General features: G+C 44.8%; 1 protein-coding gene across 7 annotated transcripts in view; it reads left to right on the forward strand.

Moving 5' to 3' along the window:
• Dlg3 (discs large MAGUK scaffold protein 3) overlaps positions 1-10451 on the forward strand; it is a 56474-nt gene that overhangs the window by 7349 nt on the left and 38674 nt on the right. For 5 of the 7 annotated variants that reach the window (XM_010632154.3, XM_010632155.3, XM_010632156.3 and 2 more), the window contains 2 exons: positions 1167-1323; positions 1913-2015. In XM_010632154.3, coding sequence (XP_010630456.1) covers positions 1167-1323; positions 1913-2015 — 260 coding nt within the window. Of the gene's footprint in view, positions 1-44; positions 268-1166; positions 1324-1912; positions 2016-2810; positions 2989-10451 lie in introns of those variants that run through there. The other 2 variants (XM_010632158.3, XM_010632159.3) reach the window with 2 other exon arrangements.

Consider the following 10451-nt stretch of genomic DNA (forward strand, 5'->3'; position numbering starts at 1 on the left):
AGGCGCCCATCCGCGGAACTGGTCGGGCCGGCCGGGATTTGGGGGATAGGTTTGCGGGGTGGGGCCTAGTAGGTTGCTGGGCCGGCTTCGGGGGAGCCGGAAGGGTAGGCGACTAGTTAGAGCCAGAGGAGCCATGGAGAGGGCTCGCAAGTTCTCAGGCTCCGGCTTGGCCCTGGGCTTGGGCTCGGCCTCGGCCTCGGCCTGGAGGAGGGCTTCGCAGAGGTGGGCCTGGCCTCTTCGTTCCTTGCGGCCTGGAGGGGATGCCAGGTAGGAGTGGAGGAGCCAGAGCATCCAGGACTGGGGAGGGAGCCTCCCTTGCACCTGAGACTGGGAGCGAAGGAGGAGGAGTCTGGTTTGGGGCTCCTCCAGGGAAGATGCTTATACAAGTGAAGGGGGTGGGACAGTGTGCTGGGAGTCGGTTGTATGGATGTACATGTGGGGCTGTTTGCTATCACTTGGTGATTCCATAACCATATAGAGAGAGGACTTCTTCAGATGTGGTTGGTTTTAGTTGGAGTTTTCATAAGCTTGTCTCCTCCCTTGAGTTCAGCCCCAAGCACCTTTTGGAGATGGGATTTTTGCCTCCTTTGTCTCTGTCTCCCACCTCACCTCGTAGGGGTGTACCTAGTGGTAGCTGTTGAGTACATATGTTGTTGGGGAAGGTAGGGAGGGTCATAGCTGGTGGGTGGAATTTTGACACTGCAGAGGAGCAGGTGAAAAATAAGTATGTTGTGCAACCAACCCAGGGTGATCCCACTAACCCTGACAGGTTCCTCTTGTGGTTCAGGGCCTGTCACACTGGTGGATAGGATAGCAGACTACGGAAGGAAGAGGATCAGTGAGTGGGCTCTGGGATTTGGGCTCTAGAGTTCAGGATAGGTGTGTGTTGATTTGAGAGAGTAGTAGGCTGTCCATTGGGAAGTTGACTAGGAGGCCTCAGGAAGAAGGAGGGAAGAGGAACTGAAACTTGGCACCTGACACAAAACAGCAGCCAAGCAGGTTTCAGGAGAAGAAAGGAGGAACAGGCTATCATGCACAGAGACACAAGTCCTTAGTCCCTATAGCAAGTATGTGTCTTTGTTCCAGGCTGGACCTCACAGGGGCAATAGTTTCTATATCCCCTTGTCCTGACCTCTCCTGTCATATTTCCACTCATTTTCCATCAGAGAGCCCCGCAAGATCATCCTGCACAAAGGCTCCACAGGCCTGGGCTTCAACATCGTAGGAGGAGAGGATGGAGAAGGCATTTTTGTCTCCTTCATCCTGGCAGGAGGCCCAGCCGACCTGAGTGGGGAGCTGCGCAGGGGAGACCGGATCTTATCGGTGAGACAAAGGCGAGGTGGGAGGATGCGAGCTGTGCCAATCTAAAGGGAGGAGGGAAGACCTTGCTTCCCCCAAAGCATGCTTCTTCAGATGAGGGAAGGCTAAGAACTGGAGAAACATATATTGTCTTTATAGATACCCTCAGTGAGAGTTAGGAAACCAGACTTATTCCTGAGGAGATGTTCCTTGGATTTGGAGAGGGTACAGGGGATGGAACTCAGGGGTACTCTACCATTGAGCTACATTCTCACCCTTTTAAAAATGTTTTTTAAATTTGAGAGTGTACCCAGGAACAACTTGAACGTGTGATCTTCCTGCCTCAGCTTTCCAAATGCTGGGATTACAGGCCTGTGCTACCACACCCAGCTGTTTCTTGGATATTAACCCTGACTGGCATTTAACTTCCACAGAGATAATTATTACATTAAACATGCCATACCCTTTAGGTCTCATTTTGGGGGCAAGGATGGAATTCTGGGAAAGACATTTAAAAGTCTGAGAGATGGGCTAACCCATCTCCATTTCTTGTTAGTACAGAGGACTCCCTTTCTTGCTTTGGGGTTGACTCATAGCCTCTCTCTCTGGACAGGTGAATGGGGTGAACCTGAGGAATGCAACTCATGAGCAGGCTGCAGCTGCTCTGAAACGGGCTGGCCAGGCAGTCACCATTGTGGCCCAGTACAGACCTGAAGGTAGGTGAAAGGAAGGTGGGAAGAAATAATGGTAGGGTAAATTCAGTTTATACTGAGAATTGGCTTTTTCCCCATCTTAGGTAGTGTATGTAGCCAGTTGACCAGGTCCCTGCTATTCTAGTACAGTAACCTCTTCATCTTTCCTTTTGCTGCTGGACAGGTGTTGGTTTGGTGGCTTGGGAGCACCTAGGAATGCTGTGCTCAGAGCTTGCTGATGAATATTGCAGTGCAGCAGAAGATCAGTAGTGGGCAGCAGCCTACACGGGAAGAAGTATGGAGATTAGGGTGACTGGAAAAAGGAGAGGGAAGACTAAAGGCTTGGAGGGGAAGACCAGGAACTCTGTGCCCTGGAACTGGAGAACATTTCTCAGTTAGAAGGATATGGGGTGGGGGAAGAGATTCGACTTAAGAGATCTTGGGCCAAACACTTGATTCTCATTTTCCTCCCCTGATCAACATGACTGTGAGAGACCCAGGAACGCATGGAAAGGTGATACTGTGCCTTTGGAGAAGGCGATGGAGCAGCGGACCCTCTCCTACCGAGGTCCTTCTTTGTGTTTTCAGCTAGCAGTCCCCGGGCCGGGGCGAGTGGGCGGGGCCCGGGTCTGTTAATGAAGGCGTTTGATTGGCTGCTACCCGCCAAAGGCCAGGTGCCGAGGTGAGCAGCGGGAGAGCGCACGGCAGCCTGCAGGCCGGCCGAGTGACCAATAGCCGGTGGAGCGCGGCCTCCTACCGCTCACCCCGCCCCCTAACAGGCGGAGGGCGGCGGGAGCCCCTCCTTTCTCCCCTCTCGCGCGCCTCAGGCGTCTCCTCCTCTTCCCTGCCCTCCACTCCCCTCCCCCTTCTGCTCCCTCCTCCCTTCCCCTCCTCCCGCGCGCCCCGCTTTGTGTCCGTGGTCTCCCGCGCGGGACGGAGGGGCTGGCTGGAGCTGGCGCTTTCTCTGCGTTAGATCGGGACTCCGACTCGGCGCCAGGTGAGATGGGGCGGACAGGGTCAGGCCCCCCTACAGTCTCCCCTAGCCTTTCTCTACAGTTCTGTTCTCAGACTTCCAGCACTGTGCCTCCAACTTTGCCCTCTCCCCCGAGGGCTTTCGTCGAGTATCCCCAGACCCTTCTGATCTGGGTCACTTGCATCCTTCTTTCCCATTACCTCAGACCAACAAGCTCTCCTGTTAGTTACCTCCCTACATTCTGTCCTCCATCAAAGAAGTCTCAAGCCAAAGGTGGCAGGCCCTCGCTTCTTTCCCTCCGCGCTGAGGGGATCCAGAACGATCTCCAGGCATCGTTGCACCAGGCTGCTCCGTCCACTGGGCCCTGTCTGGCCTTGACCTCTTTGCCATTACTTGCCACACACAAATTGTGCCCCCTTCGCGCCCCAGAGCCACAGTCCTGGCCCCATTCACCTTTCTGCCAGCTGCTGGGCCCTCAGTAGCACCCAGATAAATTTCCCAGGGGAATATGGGGAATTTTCTGTTCCCCCCACCATATCTCCACCTAACCTCGAGGAGGAACACCCACATTGGCTTGGTATTTTTGTGCCTCTTCCCTTTTGTTCTTTCTTCTCCCCTCCCCTTTTCAAGCTTGGCCTTTGTCCCTTAGGGCTGCTGTACCTATGCTCATTGGACGCCTAGGCCTTGTGGGTCAGTTACTAAAGTGGAGGAAGGGACTGCCCCTGGCAGGTGCTCTAATTCCGAGAGGAGCAGGGGAGAGAACTCGAAAGCACCCACATTTGTCCTCTTGGTCCCCCTCCCCTGTGCTTTTCCTGGGTCCTCAGAGCACGGAGGGAAAGAAGAAGAGAGAGCCTGCCACCTTTGGCTTGAGACTTTGATGGAGGACAGAATGTAGGGATGTAACTAACAGGAGAGCTTATTGGTCTGAGGTAGTGGGAAAGAAGGATGTAGATGGACACTTTGAGTCATTTCTCTCCATGTTTGGCGTTTGGATTACTGACAAGGAAAGCACCTTAGGGTTATTGTTTTTATGATTTCTGTGTGTGCTGTTTAATTCTCAATAGAGGGCTGTCGGATGTTTATTAGCAACTGATATTTATCCATTGCATGCCCACAATTTAGACAGTGCAGGTTCTGCAAAGGAAATGGTTTCTCTTGCATATTTGTGTGTGTGTGTGTGTGTGTGTGTGTGTGTGTGAAATTGTGTTTCTTTCGGTTTTGTTCTCCGATGCTGGGCACATGAAAGCAATACTCTGAATTTGCCTGATTAGTGGTATGTTGGAAACTGGTGGCTACATAATTCTGTGACTTGTTGGGAGAATGCCACTGATTTGCTTAAAAAACTGTAAGTTGTCCAGGTTAAAGGGATTCCTGCCATGTTTATTGCTCTCTGAGCATTGTTTTGAGAGTTTATATTGTAGGTTGAGGTGCTGTGTTGTGTCAGTCTACCATTTGCTACACAAGGTCTGTCTTCTCTTGGGATTTACTTGCATCATGTTAAGACATCCCAATCTTATTTTTTTTTTTTCGTTTGGTTTACTAAATACAGAAGAGCCCCAACATGCAACAGCTTTTTTAAAAAATTTGAAAATGAGCCTTTAGAGACTTGTCTAAAGAGACTATCAAGAATTCCATATTAGGCTCTGAATTTTCTTTCATAAAGTGCTAGTTTTTAAATATAAGGTCTCCATGTCGATCATTTTATGATTACATTAAATATAATTCTTTGGAGGATTGATTGCATCATGGTGGGTATTTATAAAATGAATAAAACAAATATGTCTCTGTTTGCAAAAATGGCAGACTTTGCATATTATTGGCCAATTATATGCTCATTATTTGGATTTTTCACATAGAATGTGAGAGCCGGAAAGGATTGTGTAGTCCACCTACTGAATGTGCAGACTGGACAGCCCAGTGGAGAGTCAGGACATGACTTGCCTAAGGTCGTGGAGGGAAAGTTGCTGAGGGTCAGCAAGCCATTCAGTCTTGAGGTCTACTAGTTGGAACACATCATGGTTCTAACCTGAGAGAGACCTAAGGCCTAATTGAGAGTAGAAAAACAACAGGAAAAGAGATTGTGGAAATAACAGAAAGACAGATTAGGGAAGGAATGAGGGAAAGCTGTGGAAGAAAAGGGCCTATGCACTGAGACATCATTGCCAAACCAGTGTGCTTTTAGCTGAATAACCTGTAGCTTAAGGGCTTAAAATAGCTTTGACTAATAAGGACAATCCAAGTAAGAGCACTCCCCTATTTTAAACAACTTTAATGACGTATGCCATATACTGTACAATTCCCCCATTTAAGACTACAATTCAGTGATACAAAGTTGTGCCTCTATCACTACAATTTTTTTTTTTTTGAGACAGGATCTTGCTATGTAGCTCAGGCTGGCCTCGAACTCAAGGTGATCTCCCTGCCTCAGCCTCCCAAGTGCTGGGATTACAGGCATTAACCACTACACCTGACTTATCACTACAATTTTAAACATTTTCACTACTCCTCTCCTTTTAATACATAAAGAAGGTTCACCCATTGGAAGGGTGATAGGTGAAAACCATTTGCTTCTTAATGTAACTCCCCTGGACACACAGGGGCAAGATGGCAACTTGGGAAGGCTCTAACCTTGAGAATTCTTTCATATATCTAGTTCAATTCTGTGTTAAACCCATCATGATGCATAGTATCTATTTGACGTTTGTATTATACCTAGCTTGGGAACTTCACATGTATTTTCATGATGAAGCTTTGGAAAATATTAAAATAAAAATGGAAATAATAAGGTACCACAATGGAAGATGCTGTTTGTTTCATTCCTACTGCTCCAAACTGTTGTGGACACAACAATCCTTCATAGGAGCTAAAAATAGCATGATGTTCTTAGGCATATAAAATTTTGCTTAAAATTCAAATTGAAAATTTAAACAATTGGCTTTTGGCAAGGAGTTTCTTCCAATCTATGCTAAAATGAAAAATATTTTTCTGTGAGTTGTGGAATTGCTCCCCAAGGGAAGGAAGGGCTTGGTGTTATAACATTTTGATATCACCTACATTTCCCCCTATGCATCGGCCTCTGCTTGTGAACTGAGTTAATATATTTCTGGAAAGCCTTTTTGTTATTAAGAGTAGAACCTGATCTCCAAATTAGGAGATTAGTCAGAAATTGGTCACTGTGGTAGCTAAATTGGAAACTAATCCTTTCTTTCTTTTATTTTTGTGGAAATGGAGATTGAACTCCCGACCTTGAGCTTGCAATGCAGGCGCGCTGCCCCTGAGCTAAATACCCGGTGGCGAAACTAATCCTTTCTGACCAGTCTTTTCAACTGGAATATAAATCCAGACAGGGTAGGGGTACACCGAGTGAGAGAGAATGTGTTTTTTTCCATAACTTATTTTAAGATGATGATCAAGTATACTTTCACCACGGAAACTCCTTTGGGTAAGGCCTGGAAGAGTTAGGAATCAGTTTTGACAATAGCTTGGAAGTTGAAGAGGAATATTTTCTTCATAGAATTTATGTGACCATCTCATCTCCCCCGACTGAGAATGAAGAATGCAAACATAAGTGCTACCCTATCAGCATGATCTCTCTGGCACACAGTGGCCAAAGCATAGCAAGGCAAAGAAAGTTCTGAAATTCCTACTGCCATTATTTCCTACTGGAAGGAAGAGAGAAAAATAATTCCTGGTAACAGCGTTTCTGTACTGAACAATTTGAAGGCCGCTCTAGTTCATTTTACTGTCCCTAGCATCTAGTCTGGAGCCTGGCACGCAGTTTGTTGAATTGAATTATTGAGTAGCTCTATGTTACAGATACTTTTGTAAGTATTAACTTTCAGGATATCCCTCTGGGGTAGGTAGTATTATCGCATTTAACAGAGGAGAAAAGTGAGGATTGGAGAGGTTGAATGACTTGCTCAAAGTCACATTAAGTAAGGGGTATAATCAAAGTTTGAAGTCAAATTTCCCAAGAACTTTGGATTCAGGGCTTTTGCCTCTAGGCCACAACTACTTCCCACTACTGTAGGAAGCTGGGAGCCCCTGTCCCACCCAGATCCATCTGGACACAACAAAAGATGCCACTCTGAGACTCTTCGGGTGTCAGAAGCTGTTAACAAATGGAATAAAACCAACTCACAAATCTTAGCTTTTTATTCTTGATGGCCACAAACTCCTGTCCCAAAGGAACGAGTAACTTGTGGGGAAAGGGGCTGCCAGAAGCACCAGGGAGACCCTCTCACCTGCAGAAAGGGGATTTAGAAAGACTGCCAGGTACTGTGGGGAGAAATCCCAGGAGCGCCAAGTGGTAGAAGTTGGTTGGTTTGACTTAATAGCAGATGTGTGGAGGTTTAAGAATATTAATGTAATAAGCAGGCATTTCCCCTTTTTTCAAGTGAAATTGAATTGTATTTGACATTCTGTGTGTGTGTGGTGCTGGGAGATCAAACCCAGGGCCTCATGCATGCTAGTTAAGTGTTTTACCACTGAGCTACTGAGCTACATCCCTAGCTGTCATTCATTTTTTAAAGACCTTATAATTCACCCATTTAAGGATGTATGTCAGTATTTTTTAGAATGTTCACAGAGTTGCGCAGCTGTCACCACAATTGATTTTAGAATTTTCACCACTCTTACTTTTTAGTTATCTCCACCCAACCTCCTCACCTTCCCATCCACCTCAGCCCCAGGCAAAGGCAAACACTAATCTATTTCCTGTCTCTACGGGTTTGCCTGTTTCAGTGGTGGGGAACCTACAGAGTGCTTGCCACAGCTGGCTGTTTCTTATCATGGAGAGCTCTACAAGGTTCCCTATCACTGGCCTATTTGAATAGTTCATATAAATAGAATCATGTAGTATGTGTCTTTTACTGGACTTCTTTTACTTAATGTATGATTTCGGAGATTTGAGCTGAGTGTGGTGACACACACCTGTAATAGCAGCACTTGGGAGGCTGAGGCAGGAAGATTGCTGAGAATTTGAGGCTCTCCTGTGTTACAGTGAGTTCAAGGCCAACCTGAACTGCATAGCAAGACCCTGTCTCAAACAAACAAAAAATTGCCGAGGTTCATCTACGTTATAGTATGTATCAGTATTCCCTTTCTTTTTAATGGCTGAATAGTATTCCATTATATGTATTTATCGCTTTTTATAAGTTGTTTCCACTTTTTGGCTATTATGAATAATGCTCTGTAAACATTGGTGTGCATGTTTTAGCATGGCAATATGTTTATTGTATTTTTCTTGAGTATATATCCTTTTGCTGGATCATATGGCCACCTCATGTTTAACCTTCAGAGGAATAGCCTGGCTGCGTTCCACAAGCTGCGCCATTTCACAATCCCACCAGCAGTGAGAGGGTCCCAGTTTCCACATACTCTCCAGCACTTCCATTATTAGTCCTTTTTATTCTAGCCATCTTGTGTGTTTCATTGTGGTTTTTATTTGCATTTCCCTGATGAATAGTGACAGTAAGCATCTTTCATGTACTTATTGTTTGCTGTTCAGTTTTGCTTTGCTCTGTCCCTTCCTTTGATTCTCACCCTGTTTCCAGATTGATTTTAGACCAGAGAAAATCAACTGTGTTATTAGGCAAGTGGTCAGAAGGTCAACTGTCTCCCACTCTGCTCGCTGTGTTTTGCCGGAGGGGGTTAAGACTTGTGTAGAGATAATTTTAGCTAGGAATGCTAACCTGATAAAAAAAAAAAGATAGGGCCCCGTTTGTTTGGAATGAGCTTATTGAGATATGATTCAAATGTCATACAATGAATGCATGTAGTTAAGGTGTGGAATTAAACAGTTTTTAGAATTTTAAGAGTTGTACAGCTGTTAATCTATTTTAGAATATTTTCATCATCCCCAAAAGAAGCCTTGTCCCCATTAGCAGTTTCTCCCCATTTGTCCTAACATCTCCCTTTCCCCACCCCTAGGCTAATTTACTCTGTGTTCCTAAAGTCCTCTCTTCTGGCCAGTTCATAGAAGTGAAACCACATGGCCTTTTGTGTCTGTCTTCATTCACTTAGTATAATGTTTTCAAGGTTCATCCACACTGTAGCATGTATCAAGACTTCATTCCTTTTATGGATGAATGTTCCATTCTATAATCATACCATTTTATTTGTTCATTCTTGGCCATCTTTTTTTGGGAGGGTACTGGAGATCAAACTCAGGCCCTTGCACTTGTGAGGCCAGTGGCAGAACCACTGAGCCAAATCCTCAGCCCTATATGTTCATTCTTATGTTGACGGACATGTTGGCTATTTCCACCTTTTTGAGGGGGGGATTTGAGACAGGGTCTCACTATGTAGTTGAGACTGATCTGGAACTCACTATGTAGCCCAGGGCTGGTCTCAAACTCACAGTGATCCTCCTGCCTCAGCCTCCCGAGTGCTGGGATTACAGGTGTGTGCCACCACGCCCAGCTTATTTCCACCTTTTGACTGTTGTGAATCCTGCTGCTGTGAACATTGGTATACAAGCTTTTTTTTTTTTTGTCAATGCATGTTTTCAATTCTCTTGGAGTTACATCTTGTAGACTTGCTGGGTCATAAGGTAACAACATTTTTGAGGAACTGCCAGGCATTTTCCCAAAGTGACTACACCCTTTGGCCCATCCTATTTTATAAACTTAGAAGACAAAAAACTGTTAAACTTTCTTTCTAGTTTTGTTTTGTTTTTTTGGCCTGGAGCTAGCTGTGTTTGTTCTGAGCTTTTCTGTATTCCATGTAGCCCAAGGCCATGATAGTTAGATTTGGCTGTTTCCTCAGCCTAGCTAGACAGGTGCTTTTTCATCCATGCTAGGTGATTTGAGTGAAAATCCTAGGTGCTTTGGTACCTGTATGATATCAGTTCTTGCAGGTGGGGCAGAATGGTTAGAACAATATATAGTAATGAAATTAATTCTTTTTTATGTAAATATAGCTTTTTAGGATTTCTTTTTAATTTAATCAGTATCTTGTTGAAATCCTGACCCTAATATTGACACTGTTGCTTTATTTAAAACTTTAGTCTTATCTTCCACGATAGGGTAATGGTTTTGTTGTTTTAAAGAGAGAAATAGAAGTTGTCACAGATATTAAAAATACTGGTTTGCTTTTTTTTATAAAATAGTTTATATATTATATCTTGGCTGAGAAACCAAGGCCCTGAGTTCTAGTTCTGAATTTATCTTTAAGTAGCTGAATAATCTTAGACTAGTCAACCCACCTCTTAGGTACTCAATTTCTTGATCTGTAAAATGAGGGGATTGTGCAACATTATCTTAATGTTTCTTCTTCTAAGTCAAATTCTATGTAGATAAATGAAAGTGAGTTGTGCATTCAATTTATAAGTTCCTATTTGTACCTAGATTATTATTAAATCATGTAGTCTTAAACTAATAACAGTATTGTTTTAATGAGGGTCTTGTCTTCCCCTATTCTTTCCTGTGATAATCCTTTTTTAAATTCTTTTGAAATGCAAAATGGGCTTCTGTATACTTTTTGTG

This window comes from Fukomys damarensis, unplaced genomic scaffold (assembly GCF_012274545.1).
Source record: "Fukomys damarensis isolate Sample0158 unplaced genomic scaffold, DMR_v1.0_HiC HiC_scaffold_39, whole genome shotgun sequence".
Lineage (NCBI taxonomy): Eukaryota > Metazoa > Chordata > Mammalia > Rodentia > Bathyergidae > Fukomys > Fukomys damarensis.